The sequence below is a fragment of the Plutella xylostella genome, chromosome 21, assembly GCF_932276165.1.
Source record: "Plutella xylostella chromosome 21, ilPluXylo3.1, whole genome shotgun sequence".
Classification (NCBI taxonomy): domain Eukaryota; kingdom Metazoa; phylum Arthropoda; class Insecta; order Lepidoptera; family Plutellidae; genus Plutella; species Plutella xylostella.
Window position 1 is genome coordinate 641,828 of NC_064001.1, and position 22,728 is coordinate 664,555.

Sequence of the window (22,728 nt, forward strand, 5' to 3'; positions counted from 1 at the left end):
GACGTCCATTAGCAGTTAACCTTAATATAAAATATAATAAATTGCATATAAGTATAAATAAATAAACGAGTGCTGTAATTTAATGGGTACCTTAAATACAACGGTATAGAATCGCGGTTAGCGTGGGGCTCTTAACGTAAACTTACTTTTTCGTAAGTCAGAGTGCCGCCCAGGTGCGCAGTTCGAGTGTTAATATTAACATACATGAATATGCCGACTTTGTTTGCTCTTTCCCGGTAGATGGAGGGTTACTCTATACTGACGAAAAACGAACGAACGAGAGCTGTCGTGCAATCATCATGCAACGAGACAGAGTCGTGGCTCGCGCAACAGCGCTTGATTGAGCCCAGAATCATGATGATTGGATAAGCCCTAAGCTGAAGAATGAATGGACTGGATTTCTACAGAAATATTTTTATGTAGATATGTTTACAATGGTTATATGTATGGAATGATGGTGCGACTGAAAAGCGTCCGAAAAACCGAAGATGACGTGTATTTATAGGTCACGTCGCTTCTCTCCGCGCTCCTCTTCATGCCCCGAAACTTAGTTTTTCGTGATATAGAGAGACCCCCCTGGAGTGTTTGTCCCGGATGCCGGAGTGTTTGCCGGGTCCCGGAGCCGACGTCAGCCTTCATCCGCTTATGAAGTCGCTTCAGATGTTGTCAACAAAGTGCATTTGAGATGTGAATATGGTAGTTTTTATGTCGGAGGTGAGTTTTAAAAAGAAATTTAAATTTAAAATTTAAACTAAGTAAATATGGGCTGTTCTAAATCCAACTCGGGTTCGTAGTACCTATACAAATAAACACTGTACAGACACAAATATATAATAATAAGTTTAATTAGGTACATAAAATACATTTATACGATCCTCGTGAAAATAATATTTATGTCGTTTTAGTCAAGGCATGTTTCACCACTTCTGAAGGTAGAGAAGTAGGTATCTAGTCCCATATCAAGCACTTTGTCCTCAGGCACCGCAATTCCTCACGCATCCACTGTTGTTGGTTTACATTATGTATGTTTATGATAGTTCATTTACTTAAAATAATATGTAATGTTCGACTATTGAACCACAACACGTAATACTTTCAAAAGGAAAGACAATTTGCAAGTTATTATTTATCTTACTTTGGGTAAGGTTTGTTCAACAGACGCGTACTTACCTAACTCAGAAACTTTACCCATTATTGCGGGCAGCTGTAATCTTAGCAGCAGATTTAATTTGAATGAGTTTACCCTTCTTATGTGCCAGGTGGTGTAACACTTTACTAGTCACATAGTTAAGACTATTAACAGACACAGTACGTCTTTATACCCAGAAATTGGTTTAAAAGATTTAATTTGTTTCGTCTAAAAATATACCTATGTGATCGAGCCCTGCCCTGCACATTGTGAAGTATTGTGATCAGTAGACATGGCTTTAAAACGTGAGCAGTATAATATACCTATAGTTTATTCCCCTTCTATAAGAACAATATCTCGACTCTAAGACTAAGTCTCTCTCGACTAAGGCACTATGCCTCTGGCGAGTGTGAAGCTTTTAGAACTATTTGAGTATTTAAATACACAACTATACCTGCAGCAAAACTACGGTACATATTTTAATTAAGTGATATATTATTATTCTGGTGGACGCAGTAGTGATCTTTAATCCATACCGTTAACTGCTTCAGATAAACATTTAATAGCACAATAACGACTCGACGAGATATTGCAGATGTCGCGGTGGTAATAAATCTCCCTTTATGGCCGGTTATACTGTTGTTATTACGCAAACATGCCGCTCTAACTAACGTAAATACAGGATGGGATTTTTATTTGTAGAGACATGTAGTGTCACGCATGCAGAGGCGAATTTTTAAATGGCAGGGGCTTTAATTCCTTTTGCCATGCCTGATTTTTACGATAAAACTGTCAGTGTAGTCACTGCTGTTAACAAGCCGCAAACAGTCCCAATAAAAATAATAATAAAATTAATACCACATTAAAACTTTACACGATCAACTATATACCTTACATTTCATAAAATTCGTCGCTATTCCTCTGCACACAAATACTTACACGAGGACTAGATATCTCTGACACGCACTGCGGCCCAAACACAAGTCACAGAACACTCGATATGTCTCAATGTAGGAGCTAGCTTCAGTTTCATCTGCAAATACAGCTTACAATTTTATCAATGATCGACACGAAAGTACTCAGAGAAATTTATTTTATGCCTAATAGTATTACGAGGCCATCTTGCCATCGAGGCAAATTTAAATTTTCTATTTAGTTCCCAAGTTGATAAATTTTCTATTTAATTCTTAGTTGATGAGGGTTCAATCCCTGGCCGGGCAGATATATTATGTTCAAAGACAAGTATTTGTTATCAGGTCTTGAATGTTATGAGTTATGTCGTGTTGTATGATATTTTAACATAACAAAGAATATTTAGAATAGACACAGTGCCCGCCAATACCACATTTGCCCAAAGATTTCCGCCCTTCCTCCACCCCCATATCTACAACAAACTCGCTAAATCGTGTAACATTAAAGAGCTAACTACTAAAGCCGCACAAAAAGTAGTTTTGAAATGGCTTCACCATCTTAATTATTTTGAGACTGAAGAACTATTATTAATAAGGAAATAATTTAATAATTAACTTACCGCTGCTGCCCTTAAAATTTACTTCCTGCACTAAATTAATATACCTAAGTATATCATTATTAATATACAGACACTTACTTACATTGATTCTTCTACTTAAGCATAAGTATTATTAATATGTATTATTATTATTTATACTGATCTATCTATAAATATATATATATATATATATAAATACATATACTTTTATTTATTATTATCTATATTTTAGTTTAGCTATATTCCATAAAATGTTTGGTTAACTACATTACTCCATACCCAACAATACATATTTTATTACTCAGTCGATTTATATTTATAAATAAGAATGCATGTTTCTTTGTTTTTAAATACCAAAATGGTTAATTTTTGTTTAGAAGTTATTTTAATTTTATTTTATTTTATTTTGTTACTAATGAATATAAGTCAACGAAAAATGTTCCTATGATTAGTCTTAGTAATTTAAACATTGTTTACATCTGTTTTTACTGTAAGTGCCACCGGCCTTCTTTGTTAATATTATACCTTTTATAACTGGTACACCGGCATCCACGACACAGGCCGAGCCTAGTGTGGAAGCCACCAAAACTCGTAAATTTACTAACTCACACACTTCCAATTTAATTTCATAATATTGTACTTACTCATTTAAATTCATAGGTGTTTAAATAAATATTTTTGATTTTTGATTTTGATTTACGAGCCAAACGTGGAAATTGTGGATTAATTTCCAATCTTAGGAAAAGGCTCACATGTCCAGCAATGGCCTGAGTACATTTGATTTTACTGGGTTGTATGTTTGTTGTACTATTTCATGTGTAGTTAAATTCAATTGTGTAGGTAAATACATAGATTTAGAATAGGTGTGCAGTTTGAGTGCGTCGAAACAATCGGTGCATAGTCCAGGGGGTCACTCTCTAAGACGAAAAACGAAGTTTCAGAGCGCTACTGCGCGAGCCACGACTCTACCTCGTTATTAAACGTGCCGATTGCCCGACAGCCATGTTCGTTGTTTTTCATCAGTATAGAGTAACCCTCTAGAACTCCAGACTGCTCTATCGCCTTCGCCTGGACAGTGTGTAGTTTATCCGTAGCTGCTGCGTCGGCAATAGCTGATCTATTTCCACCAGAATACACCCCAGTTTCTAACTGCAGATGTATCGCTATTCCGGTTGACTAAGCTTTTCTAATGCGACGTCTTTCTGGAAATATTTCGTCGCGATCGCAAATAGTTTGACACATGAACAATAATTATGTCGTATCGACAAGTAACCGTCGTATGTATAATAAAACCTAATCTAAATGGTGAATTTATACTCAGTTTTACGAGCCAAATTTCAATCTTGAAAACAATTATAATAATTAAGTAAAACCAACGTTTTTATAATGAGTGCAGCACGGACGCCTGAAAATCCTGCCAAAAACACTGCATATTTTTATGAAGCAAAAATAAGGCGTGCATCCCGCGGCGGCTGAAATATGCGGATCGGCCGCGCACAGAACACTATTAAAATGATGCGATTGGCCGAAATCCAAATCGTTTTGTAACTGCCGTCCGAAAAGTAATAAAAATTGAACGTGCGTACTCTCGCGATAACGACTCCGGCCATCCGTCATCGGAGGCACTGCCCGCCCCCGGCGCCTTCATAATAATAATAAATAATTATCATTAAAAGCCATTTTTGTCCCGCCATTTTATTTCGAAGGTGGGACTCTAAGGCCTAGTTTCACCATAGCCTGTTAGATTATTTACACCCTGTTACATTGTAAGTATCATCTTAGATAAAATTTCCATATTGAAATCTTGACAGATGTGTCAAAAGTCAACTACTAATCCCTTGTTATAATGTAATTTGGTGTTAATGATCTAGCAGAGCATGGTGAAACTAGGGCTAATGCATCTAAAAATAAATCACTCGAATGTGTATTGAATGCTGTTTATTATAGTTGGTATACTTAGTGTTGTGGCTTGTGATGCTCCATGAGGTGGTATATGTCGCAACAGCGGGAGATTGTGACGGTGGTTTGTTTATTTCACGCCTCGTGGTAATGTGTGGTAAAACTGCAGGTAAAGTCCCGCAGGGGAAGACCTAGATTTGCAGGGAATTGTAGATATCTAGAATTTCACAGTTTTCCTTCCGAAATATGTTCCTCATTTAAGTACTTTCTTTCACTTTCAGTTAGAAAATATATAATGATCACCTTTTAATTATTTGAAAATTCTACTAGTAACATAATAATTATCACTGGCTGTTTCCAATACCTTTTCATACTGGGAAACCACAAAACTTACGAAACAAATGTTTAAAAAAATACGCGTAGGTGTATGTATATCCCAAAATTAGAAATGGCATTACCGTAGCACAAAATATAATTTGTGAATACGTAATTATTAAAGAAACGTTCACGAAATAACAAAACATAATGAAACCTGGCGTTTTTTCAGGCGAGTGGAACAACAACAAAGAGCCTTATTAAACGGTTCTCCCGAGGCTGTTTCTCTTCACACAAACTCAGCTGCATATAATTAAATCGGTATGATATCAACGTTCAGATGATAAATACACCTGGTATTAAATATTCCTTTTTCTGTCTGTAGATAGGTACATAGGAAGAATTATTTCGAATGCACGGAAAAAAATACGTATTATGTTTTACGCCCGACAAATTGTAGAGACGATGCTATTTAGCAAAACTTAATTGTACATAGAGTTTAATTAAGTTTATGCAATACCTAAGCGTGTTTAATTATTATTTACATGCCAAAATCCATAAAAATTTAACCAATCTTTTTTCTATTAGAGAGTTACAAGCATCCATCCATACTTGCAAACTTAGGCATTATTAATATTAGTAGGATACAGCAAAATAAAGAATTCCCAAATTCTAAGCTTCAATTTGCAGGCAGAAGATAAGTAAAACACATTCAACCAGCGCCGAAGTTCCATTACTATCGTGGAGAATTGCAGCAACAACACCGCCTGAAACTGAAACAATTCAGGTTTAATTCCGAGTGAAACGCAGACAAAAACAGATATCCGCTATCTACGGCTGTCTGGGAATGGAATATCATCCCTGATAATGGCGGGAGACCGGCGGGGGCCTCGCCAGTGGACGTTCACGCCGAGTTGTGAGGACACACAACACACTGTGTGGTTGTACGACAAATGTTTGCGTCTCTGACCGTTACAGGTGAAATAAAATAGTTTTGCGTAAGGTGAAGTGTAAGGCCAAATAACGCCGCCAATTGATGAAAAAAACAAAGAATATCGAAAGAGTTTTCTTTAAAAACTGCAAAGTTTTACGCTCTCTTATTGCTAATAAAAAAAAAACTTGGTACTGGCCAGTAATGTATACCTACGTATAAATAATTGGGAGGTAGGTTCTAAAAATGGGATTTTAGCATGAAGCAACGTAACATACCGTTACCGGGAAACATTATTATTATTTCCGTGCTGAATGTCTAGGTATTGCGACACTTATTTTTACATATTTGCAGTATAGATACAGGTAAAACTCCTGATGTTTTCCCTCGAGTCTGTAGTCGACGCTGACTCTTAGCGGAACACCCACTATGTTTATACTCACAGGTTTTTCCCTTTCCGCAAAAACAAAGATTGATTTGGTCAGAATTAGAGGCACAGTGAGGTTACTCTACCTGGCTGGACCAAAAACAAACGAACGAGTGAAGAGCACTCGTGAGAATCAGGATTCAGGTCTAATACGACGAGGTAGAGTCGTGGTTAGCGCAAAACAGCTCTGAAGATTCGTTTTTCGTAAGGTAAAGTGACCCCCTCGGGAACAGGTAGGCGGGGGTGATGAATCGTTCGCGCACGAGACGACTGCAAATGTTCTATTCTCTTATTACTTTCTCCCTAAATTTTCATAAAAGCTGCCTATTCACACTTTCTGGGATTTCGTTACTGCAACGAATTAAAGTCTTACTGTAGACAGATTGTTATCATGGTAAAGATTGTGTTCTTACAATTTGTGTGGTTGTTTATCTGGCGTATGTGGATAATAATTATTATTTTTAAAAAAAGTCACACCTTTGATTCCTTTAAAATGAAGTGAGGTATGTCAGGTATGGAAATGCAGGCTGAAAATTGCACCTTATGAAAATAAATTTGTCCAAAGACATTACAATATTCACTATTCCGCCTGAACTTAGCCGATCTATAACCTCCAACAATAGCTCCCAACTGCATCCCGCACATCTAACGGGCATTAAACCTGTCACGGGGCACTCTAATCTGGACCGTATCACCGTGGAATACGGCTATAAAATCTACTCTGCAGTCAGCACTTGCCGGGAACAAATTTTGTTCGGCCTCACGTCCCATTTATACTATTTTATGGTCTCTTTCCTTCCACTGTGGCTCTGCTCTGCCCGAAAATGGGTTCCGTTTCCTTGGATTTTATTCTATTTTACTAAGATGTTCCTTGTGAGTCGTTTTGTGATTGTTATTTGACTATCCGTGTTGGGAGAAAAAGGAAAAGGTATAGTTGGCGTTATCGCTAACTGTGACAGTAGTTATACGCCGGTCGCCGATCGTATCTTTAGGGCTATGTCTCTACTTAAAATGTACCTAATGGAAGTTGGATGTTGGCTTCGGAAAGTTAGTTAGGCATTCTAGAACCTACTATCGATTGCAATTTCGAACACTTTTTCGTTAAAACTTGGTTGCAAATTAAACGGTGATGAATGATGGAAATGAACAAAAATAACCCTCATTCATTTAGCGAATAGTTAATCTGAGTCCAGCAACTTCTATTAGCCGTCCAGACTCACCAGAATAAAAGATGTGATCGATTTAAAAAGTTAAATCCTCGAGCCATTTGTCGGATACCAGTATCGGAATAAAGTTTTCTTTTTGACAGCCTCATTCTTTGAAAGTTGAATTGATTTTAGATGGAGTCCGTCGATCAACCGCCGCGGCAGAGTTTGGAACTTCTCGACTTCATCTCGAGTTAACTCAGGCGAGTCGGGCGAGAGGCACTCGCTAAATAGTTGTGAAGGAACATCATTCTTGCTAGCCACGTGTACTGCAATGTTAGACACTTCATTTTCTACGTTTAAATTTTACAGAAAATAGATAAGTTTAGGTAGTTTTTTTAAAGTGTGCTGTTATGTAATTGTTCAAATTATTAGTATCAAGCTATATTGCTATAAGCAATAAGGCCGCCTCTTTATCTATTTGTTGTTTTATTTTAAGTTTTTTTTTGTAATTTTTGTCCTTTGTGCAAATAAAGTATATTGTATTGTATATCCAGGGAGTTGCAATATTGATACTGTAAGTTAAAAGTTCCGTTGTTAACCGAAGTCGCGGACTCTGTTTCTATCCTAAACTATTGCCACATTCATGTAAAATATTTTACATGAACGTGACACCATCATAATAATTATTCAACAAGTACTGGACATTGCCTTCCTTAACATGAGCTACCTACTTATCTGAAGTATAGCTATGTTGTTGTTAGACCTCGGGGTTTTTTTACTGTGAAAGTCTGAGGTTCAGGATCTTGTATATAGTGTAGGCATATCTTACTCTATATAAGCATACGTTTAATTAACTATTCATCTAAAACATAACACATAACGCCCATCTTCTTTGCGGCGGGCAAAAACAAAGGCAAAGATTGGGGATCGGTAAGAAAACATCCGCCAAGTCCCAGATGGGGAGATCTCTTTGTTCCAAAAAATAAGCTTTCTTTATTGAGAGCTGATCCGGGGACGAGACATAAATCAACCGCCGCCGATAAATCGAGACTCCTCAAGGCGCGGGGGGCAGTTTTTCATGTCCGCGTGAAAATTCACATGTGGCCTGATTTATTGAGATTATTTCGGTACGCACAAAATATTGGTACCGGAGTTTTTACCTACTACTTACTGAAAAAGAGAGGATTGGCGTGTGTGCCTAGGGTGGGTTGATGCAAAACCGATGAATTATTCATTCAAATAAGTCCATTAAATGCAGTTAAGCCCCTAATTTTACTATTTGTTTAGTTATGTCCAAATTTTATTACTCACTTACTTAATTTTCTATTACATCGTCAATCTGTAATCTTCCATGCAATCAGTGCCACAATATTGGCCTTCCTTGTACAAATGTACAACCATTACCAAGTATTAGTCTACGATTGTCGGTCCACTGGGCCAAAAGGATCCCAAGCAATGCTTGCGAAAGTATTATGTATATGGCTGGATCTTTTTAGCTTGCAAATTTGAAGAGAATATAATATAGAACATGAATACAATTTCTGATGTGATCCTTCAAAGGCCGGACAACTACCATTTCTTTCATTTCACACAGATACAATTATCCATAACAAGCCAGGAGAAACTTGAGGCGAGGGACATTAATATTGAACTCTGTTGTATTGAACTTGTGGGCTCAATTATTCAGCACTCAGCTTCACTCCGGAAGCCATTGCGGACATTACTCGGCCGTCCAAATGTTTTGCGGCTAGGTGCGGAATACATTATAATTATCATTGTTATCATAAGTACTGACATTGAAAAGAAGGAAGGTTTGTGTATGTACGATTGTAATCCTAATCCTAACTAATATTATAAAATAATGCGAAAGTAACTTTGTCTGTCTGTCTGTTACTCTTTCACGAGTTTCACGCCAAAACTACTGAACGGATTTGAATGAAATTTGGTATACATTTTGGTCTAGACCCTGAGAAAGAACATAGGCTACTTTTTATCAAGGAATTCCCACGGGAAAACTTTTTGAGGCGAACCGAAGCTCGCGGGAACAGCTAGTAATCTATAATTATGTGGAAACGATTAAAGCATGAATGAAATGCAACCATTATCTCTGAGAGTTACTACTTATCTCTCGGCCTTCCGCATCGAACTACTACATACATAATATAATTATGATAGGTCTTTTAAAAGCGTTCAGCGGAGTGATAGGACCATATGCGCTTTTTCTTAAATGTATTTATGAATGAATAAGTATATTTAAAAATATACCCATAGTTTAAAATTAATTTTGCATTCAAAACACGTGGAAAATGCCAATTAAAACGGGATCTTCAAATCGAACGGTTGGTTTGATGGACTAAATTAATGTGGGCCCGAAGCCCTATTCTTTGAAACCAAATTAAACCATTTGTCACAGTTGGGCGAGTTCGATCTAAACATTGAATTACTTAACGTCCATTTTAATTTGTCCCTTCTCTACAATCCTTTTCATTGAAAACGATGACCTCTCGTGACTTGAATTAAGACTTATTATTGTTCAAAGTTGACACCACTTCGGGGGACAATAATGAGGAACTAAGATGCTGGATTTCCGTTTTGGCCATATTTTAGACAGCGGGGGTTAAAGGGACGATTCTGTAATGCTTTGTAAAGTCTACCTGAGATATTGTTAATTTCAATACAGGTTGTTGTTTTGTATCAATATAGGTACTTACTATGGTTTTGTAGATAAAAACAGTGTAAGTACTTAATTATAACTTTATTATTACTAAGTATAGGTATGTGACAAATTGTAAAATACATATGCGGCCTATATAATGCAATGAAAATAAAAAAGGGCCATAACTATTTTTATTTCCATATCATTATGTAATGAAACGTTCCAGAATAGCGCTCGTCACCTTAAAGGAGGTCTGTAATTCTACAGGGTGGCACGTCCTCGCCCATTCATCAGGCGGCACTCGGCGCCACCTGCCGGAACACCCTGTATAATTCCGGATTATTTGACGCTTACTTCACTGTGACACTTTGGGAGTTTTATTATTACTTTACTTTGCAATGTGATCTTACTATAAATTAGTATGATTTTTACGAATTTTTTTATATTACGCAAATTAAAATAAGGTTTAAGGTTTAAGGTACTTTATTTTTCATAAGAACATTATAAAAAACATTCACTCGAAATGAGAACTTAAAATTCTAAATACTTATTGTTACTTACAGTCCAACTACAAAGTCTGAAAACGGAAGTGGATCCTAACTAATCGTTTAAGATCGTATTTAATCGATCTGTTAAAGGTATTTATTAAAGGACTATCTGTTAAAATCCATAATCAATCCATATTTTATTTTTAAAATGTATGTAAAAGTAAGTAAATAACTGATGATCATAAAAAGTCTTAGCAAAATCGCACTCTTTGATATCAGGACTTTATAGTTTGACTGTAGTAAATTATACTTATTACTAAAAAACACGACCAATGGATTCCCCACAGGCTGACGGAATCATGCCGATATACAATGCAACTTCAGATAATTAAAACATCGTAATAATCTATTCAAAGTAATGAAGCCGCAAATTTTGGTAAGTAGATACCTAGGTACTACTTATAGTTAAGCTAAAACTAGTAGTATAAGTACTTATATACATATGTTAGTATACAATAATATAAAAAGGTAGAATTTTAAAAGTTGTTATAATAGGCCAATGGTTGTGGGTAGTTTGTTTTAAAACTACTTACTCGTTAAATACTTGGTCTTAAGGGCTATTATTAAGTAAGCAGAGATCCGACTGCTGGCTAAGTTCGTGAAGTATATTTGTGATCTGGGGGCCTACTCGGTAACGCGAAAATCGAAATAACGTTCAACGTTCGGGCCATTTCGCACTCTGTAGGGACAGTTTTACGCACGAACGAAGTTTCGATTTTCTATACAAAATGGTACTCCGAACTGCAATGTCAAAAACGTAATATTGAGTTTGACAGCTCATTTACTGTCAGTTTTACTTCAAATTTCACGTCTACACAAGAGGTAACGTTGAAATATTCGTTTCGCTGTAATTGCTGAAAATAACATAAAGAATGGCTAGGTATTTGCTGATGCAAGAAATTCTTCGGGACGAGAGAAGGAAAAGGCGAGAGGCCCTAAGAAGAAACTTCCGCTTGCACACAATTCCCGACTCTGAATTCGTAAATAACTACCGTCTGAGTCGGGAATTGTTCCAAACGCTGTGTGAAGAGATTGTGCCGTTTCTTCCTCCAAGGATACGACACCGGGGTATTGATCCCATAATGAAGGTAAAACTCAACAAGTATCTTATTTTCATATTACCTTTAACCATAAAAATCAGACGATAAATAACGTAAATATCAGACAATGATAAAACATAACTGACTTAACATAATTTCCGGATTTATTTCAGATTTTGGTAGTATTAAACTTCTATGCAAGGGGTAGTTATCAAGGTGCCGTAGGCCTCAACAGCGATGTACCCATGGCACAGCAAACTGTGTCTAGGTGCATCCATGAGGTCACGGATGCCTTGAATCGAGCTGAGATTTTGAGGAAGTACATTCGCTTCCCACAAAATAGGGAAGAAAGGAATGTCATCAAACAAAAGTAAGACAAAATTTGATTTACAGTTACTTAGACCTACAATTATTGCATAAAACAATCTATTTAATAGATTTATATTTCAGATTTTCCGATAGATATGGGATACCGGGGGTATGTGGCTGCATAGACTGCACCCACATTAAAATAATAAGGCCCGCTGAGCATGAAGAGCGGTGCTTTAATAGGAAACATTGGCATTCCATTAACTGCCAAGTGGTACGTATTTTAATTCAAAAAATTCATGACCATTACCCAAGTGACGACTCTCTAAAGAATACATTTTTTTTTTTAGATTTGCGACTCTGATTGCCTTATATTGAGTATTGATGCATCATATGGAGGAGCTACCCATGATGCATTCATATGGGCACAACATGAGATAAAAGCTCACATGGAAGAACTCTCAATACAGGGAGAGACTACATACCTACTGGGTAAATGTTCCAAATATAAATTTATCCATTCTCAACCTAAACTATCTCAAAGCCCAAAGCGAGGTGATGCATGTATTATGTATGTTGGTAACCCAAAATAATAATGTATTAATAATTTCATAACATGTTCTACAGGTGACTCAGGGTATCCTCTCCGGTCATACATGATGACTCCAGTGGACCATGCAGTAGACGACTCACCTGAAGGGCGCTACAATATAATCCAGAAACGTGCCCGTTCCACTGTAGAGCGCACATTTGGAATACTAAAAGGGAGATGGAGGTAGTACCTATTAAGCATACTTAATCCAATTGCATTTATTCATAAATATGAAACATTAAAGCTTCAATCTTCATTTAAAACTTACCTACACAACATGTCTCATTATTATAATACTTACCAATTAAATTTTTTTTCAGATGCTTATTAGCCGCCAGAGAATTACATTACACTCTTGAGACCGCTGGCAAAATTGCAATTGCATGCAGTGTATTGCACAACATGTGCATACATGCTCGGCTCGACCATCCTGAATTAGCAGAGGAGGACCTCGCAGCTGAGAACGCCCTGCCCATTCCCCAGCAAGCTGCAATTCCACAAGGACGGGCATTGGAGGAAGGAAGAAGAGTACGCAGAGTACTAATAAATTTATTAGAGGCGTAATATGCCCCCGGCTTTGTATGGATATACTTATATAAGACAAAACAATCCTTATTGTGAGGTTGTAGAAGAGATTACTTTTAGTAATACGGCCGCTGATTGTACTATTTCTTTTCTATGTTTGTGAAACTGTTTCTGTTTGTGTGCAATAAACAGTATTTTATCTTTACCTACCTATATTTTGTTAATTTTCATTGTTTCTTGTATGAATGTGTTTCTATAATATCCATAAAAATATGGTTTTACCGATCCTAAGATACTTACTTTGTGTGGATACATCTATTCATGCTAACACACTTATTTATAAAGAATAAAACAGTTTTCTAAATAAGAGATTTTTATTTTTTGGTTTCAGTCAAATATTGTTACTTATTGCTTAAACACTGATAAAATTACTTATAAACTAACACTTAGTACTTATAGGAACATTTTTTTACTAACAATTCAACATATAAATAATCATTTTTCTATAAAACTATCTAACACATCTATTTTTGATGCAATAAAGATATAATAGTAATAATAATAAAATAAAAAATGACAGAATCATTGCATGAACTAATTTCAATACCAAATCAAGGTTTTTCAAACAAATTTTTTGCTATTGAAACCAGTTCTTGCAATGATTCTCTGATATTTGTCAGCTCCTTGACCTTCTGTTCTTCAAGATCCTGCATCCGCACCCTGAATGACTGTTCCCTGCTAGGTCTTGCTGAAATAAAATTTATATTTTAAAAATGTTTTATGTTGCTCTAGCTGACATGTATTGTATATAGATATTAAAGATAAAAAAAAAAAAAAAAAAAAAAAACATGCACTCACACCTTGTACTAATGTACTCCCTTGCGGGGTAGGCAGAGGTGCATTGCTGCACCTACTATTAAAACACCTACTGCTGCTATTAAAGATAGATTACTATGATTAATTTATTGTTATTCTATAACTTACTATTTTACTACTCATTCTGCTATTCAAAGCAGAAAAGAACCCACCAAATAAGAGATAACAAACATCGGTCCAGCCGATCTTCAATTATAAATGGTGCAACTAACACAAATATTATATGTTTTATATATTTAAGATATAATAAAAAGTTATTGTTTGTATATCTTACTTTGTATTAACCTCCGCCTTGCAGTGGGACGTGTGTAAGGAGTGCTGGCAGCATTGTCATTTTCAGTTGTGTTATTCTATAAAAAAAAAAAACAATTTTTATAAAACATACAAAGCATTGGACATTATTGTTCAACACCATGCCTCTAGTTAATGTGACCGTTTAGTAGTAAATGACCCTTGAATTCATACCTCTGAAATGATAATGGCAGTGGGTGGGTGGAGGTCCGAGGAGCCGGCAGTGGCCGAATTTAAAGCTGGTGCAGTGTACAGCTAAAAAAGATATTTTCAGTTTTATAACACATAAGTACTTACATAGCATTCAAAGCACATTATCATTTAGTAAACAATGCTTGAATTCATACCTCTGAAATGATGCTGGCTGTGGGCGGGCGGTGGTCCTGAGATGAGCTACCAGAAGCCGAGTTAACTGAGTTAACTATTGCCGGAGTGTTCAGCTGTAGAAAATATATAGTTATATATAAAATGAATTTATTCAAGTATTCATTTCAATACATACAAACACACAGCATGTGATAACTTACCTCAGGTGTTGGGAAAGCTGGGACCCTCGCGGTAGATATGGGGCCACCAAATCCTTCCCCCATTATCTCCAGCACTTTCAGCTCCCATTGCGCCAGTTGAGGAGCAGTAGACGGGCCACCTCCTGTGCCTGAATGCTGCACTCTCACTGCCGCAGCGGCCTTTTTGGCCAGGTATTTTCTATCGGCCCACACCTAAAAAAAGTTATTATGTAGTCTGAGCCTATCTGAAACCTAGTTAAACATTGTGAGATATGGCGTTTCGACTTTCTCCGTGTTCGGCATCATAAGGGTCACAGTGACAGTTAAATAAAGTCCATTTTTCTCTCCACCTTTAATTTGCAAGGTGCGGGTGCCTATATAAATAGAGTGAGTCGCCCGCGCGCCTCAGTTGGTTTTTGATTTTTGAAGTGAACACTTCGGCAAAATGGCTCAATGTAGCCACGGTTCTCGACGGCTTCGCTCCGACGGGGAAAAATATAATATTGAATTTGCGGAGTCCTCGCTGCCGGGAGCTGTAGCGTGATGCGGACCAGGCGGCGCGGGGCCTGCCGGCTGCTGCGCAGGCAGCCATTGCTGAGGATTTCGCAACGAAGGTTTGAGTTGATAAGCCGTGAGTAAAATGCTATTATTTACTGCTTTTAAAAGCTCAGCCACTGGTCATAATGCTCCGGCGCTTGGGGTTTTTATCCCACGCAGTAGGGTCCGATTCAATAGTCGTGGTGATGATTGATCACATATTCCGGTCCTACTAGTGGCGCTTGAGCTAGATACTTACATTAATGACCGCTTTAAGTAAAGCATATGTTAATTTTATACAGGAAAAAATAATAAAAATATATTTTTCTACCCTCAATTTCTAATATTTTTAGAAAACAGTTGATAAAAACTTTGCTATTACAATAATGCACTTGATTATAGCTTATGTAAGGCTTTACAAACAGGAGCTTTCCAGGACCGTCATAGGATTTTTTACAGGAAGCACGTGGCTCCGAGTTTCAGTATGTTGGGACATTGTGGCATGTGCGGCGAGTAATGTGATCCGCCTGTACCTACCCGCTGAGGGTAGGCAGGCCGATTCGGTGAAATTGAAGTTTCGTGTAACCTGCACCCGGCCCTGTGCTCCTGCGCTGGCCGCCGTCTTGTCCCAACAAACATTTTACCCACAGTTACAACTATTTTTATAACTTAAACCTGTATAACTGTGTTATAATTATCTCAGTTCTAACATAAAGCGATAAAGATGAGTTACAAAATTAAATTAGTGTTAACAGCAGGTTTAAGTGTTAAAATGGTATTAGTCAAAGCAATTATAATTAAGATGTTATAGGTTTAAACTGTTTCTAGAACCTAAAGCTATACAAGAGTGCTCACTGACACTTGTTAACACTCATGGTTGTTAAGTGGTTTCCTTTAATACTCATATAAATCTTTAGGTGTCATATTGACTTTAGGCTGCAGGAATTGGTTATAAAAGAGATTTTGTCAAGAGTGCAGTAAGACAAGATTCTTACAGTGTTGAAAAACTCAACAATGCAGTTTTAATCTTTAAGGTTAACTTAACTTACGCTTATTGCGTTTGGCAAGTAGACTGTAAAAGTAACGGTGTTAAGCAAGACTGTGCGGATCGGCTAAGAGTGCATAATACCCTTGGCTAAGGGTGTTCTATTTCAAAAAGTGTAATAGATGACTTAGGTGAGTCTATATGTCTTAAATGTAAGTTCGCCATTTGCATTGGCGACCTAACCTATAAATTGCTGGGATTAACAATATTTTGCTTTAAAATACTTACTTATTTATGTGAATTTTGTCATTCCAGTCATGCCAATCGATTTATGAAACTAATGGACATACAGTAAGGATACAAAAAAATACAAAATTGAGTCGTCTATTTTATATTTACTTATGTTTCATTTGAAATCCTTAATAAATTCGGAGCGCATTAAAACTGAGGTGGGAAATATAGTATACATTACAGTAAAATTGCAATGGCATATTATTTTCAATTCACAAAACATGTTAAGTCAAGTTAATATATTATATTTACTGTTATTTAGTATTAATCAATACTGTCACTCTAATACTGTCGCGTATGATTGCTGTTGACACTATTATTTTCAAAGACATACAACTTGTATGGTAAAAGTGTATTTGAAAAACGGTAACATACTCACTTAACCCTTTTTAACCAAACAAATAAGAGTCAGGGAGTCAAATAACCATTCTACAACCACAACTATACCGGTAAAAGTTCTAGCTGAGAGTGATTAAACGCTCTTCAATAGTAACTTTAGCACTTCAATGACACCGTACTACAGGCTTTCTATAACTTAAACACTTCAATGACACCGTTTTACAGACGTTCTAAAGCCTTTACTCTCAAAATCGTGGGCCTCTTTCGTGGTTATAAGTGAGTTAGAGCACTCTCCTACACTCTTATACAGCTATGTCTTAACACTTTAATTTTCGAATGGAACCATTATACAAGTTATATGAGAGTTTTTTTAACGCTACGATGTTAGTTGGGGTGGCACCTGCATCGCAGTGTACACCCGGCCCTGCGCTCCTGCCCTGGCCACCGGTTCGTGCCACCTGCATCGCAGCATACACCCGGCCCTGTGCTCCTGCGCTGGCCGCCGTCTCGTGCCACCTGCATCGCAGCGTACACCCGGTCCTGGCCCTGGCCACCGGTTTGTGGTACCTGCATCGCTGCATAGACCCAGCCATGCACTCCTGCCCTGGCGGCTGTACACCCGGTCCTGGCCCTGGCCACCGTTTTGTGCCACCTGCATCGCAGCGTACACCCGGTCCTGGCCCTGGCCACCGGTTTGTGCTACCTGCATCGCTGCATAGACCCAGCCATGCACTCCTGCCCTGGCGGCTGTGTTGTCCCACCTGCATCGCTGCGCACACCTGGCACTCTTGCTCTGGTTGCCAGATCCAAACGCCCCCTGTCTGGGAAGAGATTTTATGCTCAGCGGAACCGCCTGCACTATTGCTAGCACGGTCATCATAATCATCAGCCATCATTATGAGTGACTTATTTAGAAGGTATCGAGTAACGTGCGCTATTCATCAGTGATTTTGGCATATGCAGACGAACGTTTACTGCCAAGGTTGGTCATGTTAGCCATACAAGGGCACACCAAGGAAGCCTGAGTAACCACCTGCAGTCGCCGTAGCCGCATCGGCATGGATGACGACAAATCGGGTAACGTGCACCGCTTCTAAAAGTGTTATAGCACTTCAATTTGATGCCTCCGCTGAGGTAGGGTATTCTATTAAAGCAGCTTTCTTCTGAACTGCCCAAAGTGACCTGTAGACTGCTCCTGGGGATAGTTGTGCAATCAATTTTTTTTTATTTTTTTTTATTTCGATGTCTGCTGAAGAAACTGTCTAATGCAGCTTTTGTTCTAAACTGCCTTAAGATCATTGGACTGCTCATGGGAATGGTGACGCACGGTAAGTACAGGAGCGTTACTCTATACTGATGAGAAACGAACGAACGAGAGCTGTGCAATCGGCACGTTTAATACATACAAACAGATAGAGCGGCTCGCGCCGCAGTGCACTGAAAGTTCGTTTTTCGTCATATAAAGTGACCCCCCAGACACTATCTTAAGTGTCATGACACATCGGCAGATTCCAGCTTTGAGTCTTTTCTTTTCTCGGCTGTGAGCAAAGTGAATCCCACCGGCGAGTGTTCAACCTGAAAGCACTGAGCTAATTCCTGATTTCGTGAAAGTCGCTGTTGCTATACCATACCGCTTCACAAGTTACCGAATTTATTATGATCCTACTGTCGGGTGATCATGATCGGAGTGTCATCGCGGTTTCTGAGTGGCACCATATTAGCTGTCTTCCTTATGTCCCAGTGGATTGTGAGTGTGTATCCGAGCTCTTTGTTGAAAAATGCGTGAACCTCCTACGCAGCAGCTGTCTACTAGTTGTGTATCGAATAAATCGAGTAACGGTGCTCTTGCACGAGACGACTACCTTTTGGTAAAATTATAACTTCCACTATTCTGGGAACATGCATATACCTACTGTGTACTGTGTATCACATCACGTGTAGCCGCAGCCCTACTCAACGTACGGGGCTAGATAATAAACAATGGCAGTCGTCATTAAATTTCTATGAATTTCGAAGGTCATCATTTGGAGCACAATCCAAAGGGTGAAAGTACCTATTCATGCCTAAACGGCTTCTCTAATGAAAATGTATTTTTAATTCGATTCTGGCGCAAACGTTTCATAACTATTTTTCAACACTGTATCTGCTGAAACTACTTAGACTGACTGGTTAAGATGCAGACGTGCCGTTTTCACAATTCCATTTTGAGTAATCCTCAACTGTTTTATGGATCTTTCAGTTAGTTACGTAACTAGTTACCAAGTAAAAAATTACTGGTGTCATGCTCGTACTCGCATCTCATTTAGGAGCTCTCTGGCCTCTAGCTGAAGGCTAAAACTGGTATATATATCTACTAAGCTAGTACAGAGTTATAACCGGGCAGCGGTGACATGGTAGCTGCTTGATTTATTAGAGTTTGCTGAAAACTTTCTAAATAAGTAATAATTATTAGTCATAATATTAACTCTTTGCAGTTCTTTCAGAATGCAATACCAGGTCGCTGAAGTAGGTAACCTTCCTTAGCTGGACAACAACAAGCCTTTTTGTTTTAAAGAGTGTCACAGTTATTCGCCGTTCCACTGTCATATCGATGTCCAAGGACTTTTTCTTGGGTATAGCTAACTACCTAAGTTTACCTATAGATAGCCGCAAGCTATCTGCTGTTGGCGAACTGTCAGTTCTGATTGATAAGTCAGGCTCGAGGTGGCTCGTCCAACTGTCCATGTTCCCGCCACCATGATTGTTGCTTCTACAGATTAGAGAGTCTATGTTGGCTGATCAGGTACAACTAACATCTTTACGTACCATCTTTATTTAATCGAGCTATTTTATTTTGTTTTATCTAGGTTGACTTAAATCGAACCTACAACAATGTAAGTTAGGTACCTACCTACGTACCTTTGAAGTTGCAACAAGGCGAAGCCTTAAGGTTTTGGCCGAGACCTGCCCTTAGTGTTGACGAACATACCTAAAGGTGACCTTGTTAATGTTTTTCATATGAAGTACTGAACATTTTACTTATCCTGGTGGCATGACTGATCATTTACCCAGCTAAGACATGTTAGCCGGGTTTCATTTATCAACTATTACAATTGTTATTGTTGTGTTAATCAATCTTTATTAATTGATGTCATCTACCAAGGAATGCTGCCAGAGCTCATAATATTCACACATGATGATACAGAATGATAGTAGCCCACAAAATCGGTGCAAAGGCTTATAAAATAACTTTCCTTCCTAGTAGGACTGCACAGGAACTCGTTAACCGCCGAGTTAGTTAGAATACAAAATTAGACTGTGTGTTACTTGTCAATCTAGAATATGAATATAGTGACCTGCATCATGTTTTGAAAAACTGAATACTTAGTTATCCGCCAGTGTCACAGCCTTCATCTAATCTTTTCCAGTAGCTGATGAGGCTGAGATATTTAGTAAAATTATCTTCCCTTCAAGCACCACTCCTCGTTCCAAGGACTAGATGCCGCGCCAGGTGTTGCAGGCCGTGTCGTCGTACAGGGCTGACTGAGCAGGTCCTCGAGGCTCCAGGGTCGGCTGCTGCATTTCTGAGGTCAGTCCAGAATTACATACCCTAGTCAGCATGTGCTGACCTGAGCCCCAGCGGCCTGGATCGATATTCTACATTTTACAGCTTTTAAATATTGTTGCAAAGTATTTCACTGGTTCCATCCATTCGGCTAGTGTATGTTAAAAATATTGCCTTGACAATAACAAGATTTTGATCAATAATTACTTATAAGTATTGCTTTCGAAGAGGCACTGTGTGTATCCATATGTATAAATACCTACCTATATGTATAGGTACATACCTTCCATAACTTTCTGACAAGTCAGGAATAATAAGGAAGTACTTAAGTCTTACGTATACTTATACCTTTCTTTTTAGTATATCTATTACCTAGAAATCTATGCATTATAAATTTATAGATTCAAATATTTATCTACTGATATACTCATCAGTAGCTTATGGGTCACAGTTGGTTTTCTCTCCACCATGCGATAATAAACACATCTCACAATGTTTAACTAGGTTTCAGATAGGCTCAGACTACATAATAGACGCATTTTTCCTGAAATAAAAATGACATATTGATGTCGATTCAGAAGGCAGAAATTCTAAATTTAGTGCTGTCAAAACCTTAATTTCTTTGTTTAAAATTCGACTCTATAATTGTTTACGTAAATGTCATTTTATGCTAGCAAATTTTTTAGTTTGACAGGGTTAAAATTAGAATTTCTGCCTTCAGAATCGACATCATTATGTATCTAGCCTATCTGAAACCTAGTCATTTCTGCATGGTGATATTACAACTGAGGCGCGCGGGCGACTCACTCTATTTATATAGGCACCCGCACCTTGCAAATTAAAGGTGGAGAGAAAAATGGACTTTATTTAACTGTCACTGTGACCCTTATGATGCCGAACACGGAGAAAGTCGAAACGCCATATCTCACAATGTTTAACTAGGTTTCAGATAGGCTAGATACATAATATTTCATTTTTATTTCAGGAAAAATGCGTCTATAATGGTTGGGTACATTTCGTTAACGAAAATAAATATATGCATTAGATTAACAGTTAGAAACTTCTTACCTTCATCCACTGCGAGACTGTTTTCGCGCAGCCCCCCAAAGCATTCAGCTTTTGGGCGATTTCCTGCCACAGGCGATTGCTTCGCGCTCTCCCATCTACGCTCCTCATACGACCGCGCGCGAGGTCTTGGTGCTCAAATAAAAACTCCAAGAGCTCTTGAATCTGCTCTGTGCTGCAGTTCCCAGACCCAGCCATGGTAGAAAGAAATTAACTTTGGCGCGTTCAACTTCAACTTAACTTTGTTTTGTGTTTGATTTTTTTATGAGCCTCTTTGACAGAAAGTCACAGACTACCATAGTGAAAAAAGTAGAGTAGAAATATTTTGATTTTATCAAAAATTTGTAATTTAAACGTCTCTGCATGAAAAATTATTTAAATAAATCAGTTTAATGTACATAAAAACAAACAGCGCATTTTAATTTTACGTAAAAATGATAATATGCAATGTTTTAATAAAACCGGTAATTTACCGATAAGCAACTTGAAAGCCCAACCAATACATTCATTCATTTCACTATTTCGTTCATTCACGTAGTACCTCTATGATTTGTCTATGATTTTCGAAGAACGTAGCGCGGCCGAAGTTGCTACAGAGTACCGATATGCCGTCATTAACGTACGGTTTTCGTTTTTCGTATTTAACGACGGAACGTGTTAGAGAGTAGCCCTCCTGCTCCGTGTAGTTATTTTTTATGGCACATTTTAGGATAGTATATGTTGGGATACGAGATAATTTTTATTTGACTGATTATGATGATGAAGATGATTAAAAATACGTATTGTTCATGTTTTTTTATTTTTATTATTTATGTTGTTTTTGTTATTATTATTTACCCATATGAGTAGTATTATTTTCCTTGTTTGTTCCTTGTAAATTAAGTAGGTAGGTATATCGTATTAATATGTTATTACTATTTTTTCTATTACTATTTAATTATTGTTTTAATTATGTTGTTTCAATAGCTTCTTGAAAATAGGTAAAGACTTGGATTCTTTAATTATTTTGGGTAGTTTATTGTACATCTGCGCTCCCTGAAAGACCAGACTTTTTGTCCCGTAGTTTGTTCGGGTTTTGATTAGGGTTAACAAGTTTGCACTTCTTGTGTTATACTTATGTTGTCGTTTTTTTAAGGTTAAGTTTAAGATTTTATATATTAATACACATGTTTTAAATGTAAATATTTGATTAATGTGCATAAGCTTAGGTTCCTTGTAGATTTTTGAGGTTGATTCTAAATAATCGTAGTGAAATAGGACTTTTA

At 37.6% G+C, this 22,728-nt stretch overlaps 2 protein-coding genes across 2 annotated transcripts; one reads left to right on the top strand and one right to left on the bottom strand.

Moving 5' to 3' along the window:
- The first annotated feature begins 11,296 nt into the window (after positions 1–11,296).
- LOC119690651 (putative nuclease HARBI1) lies at positions 11,297–13,371 on the top strand. Its single transcript, XM_048628749.1, has 6 exons — positions 11,297–11,651; positions 11,777–11,973; positions 12,054–12,186; positions 12,263–12,404; positions 12,540–12,687; positions 12,825–13,371. Exons 1-6 carry the CDS (start codon positions 11,436–11,438, stop codon positions 13,066–13,068), a joined length of 1,080 nt encoding a protein of 359 aa, XP_048484706.1. The 5' UTR covers positions 11,297–11,435; the 3' UTR covers positions 13,069–13,371.
- Positions 13,372–13,640: 269 nt separating this feature from the next.
- On the bottom strand, positions 13,641–22,100 carry LOC125490186. Its single transcript, XM_048628643.1, has 6 exons — positions 21,467–22,100; positions 14,724–14,915; positions 14,544–14,636; positions 14,371–14,451; positions 14,180–14,255; positions 13,641–13,777 (listed from the first exon to the last, which is right to left on the bottom strand). The coding sequence occupies exons 1-6, from the start codon at positions 21,659–21,661 to the stop codon at positions 13,641–13,643; spliced, it is 774 nt and encodes a 257-aa protein (XP_048484600.1). The 5' UTR covers positions 21,662–22,100.
- Positions 22,101–22,728: the final 628 nt, after the last annotated feature.

Bases quoted from the DNA above. Each gene is read 5' to 3' on its own strand.
- LOC119690651 (XM_048628749.1), top strand. From the start codon at position 11,436: ATGGCTAGGTATTTGCTGATGCAAGAAATTCTTCGGGACGAGAGAAGG. The intron at 12,187-12,262 runs GTACGTATTTTA...TTTTTTTTTTAG, and splicing joins ATTCCATTAACTGCCAAGTG to ATTTGCGACTCTGATTGCCT. The intron at 12,405-12,539 runs GTAAATGTTCCA...CATGTTCTACAG, and splicing joins AGAGACTACATACCTACTGG to GTGACTCAGGGTATCCTCTC.
- LOC125490186 (XM_048628643.1), bottom strand. From the start codon at position 21,661: ATGGCTGGGTCTGGGAACTGCAGCACAGAGCAGATTCAAGAGCTCTTG. The intron at 14,637-14,723 runs GTAAGTTATCAC...TATTTTCTACAG, and splicing joins CAGCTTTCCCAACACCTGAG to CTGAACACTCCGGCAATAGT. The intron at 14,452-14,543 runs GTATGAATTCAA...TATCTTTTTTAG, and splicing joins CAGCCAGCATCATTTCAGAG to CTGTACACTGCACCAGCTTT.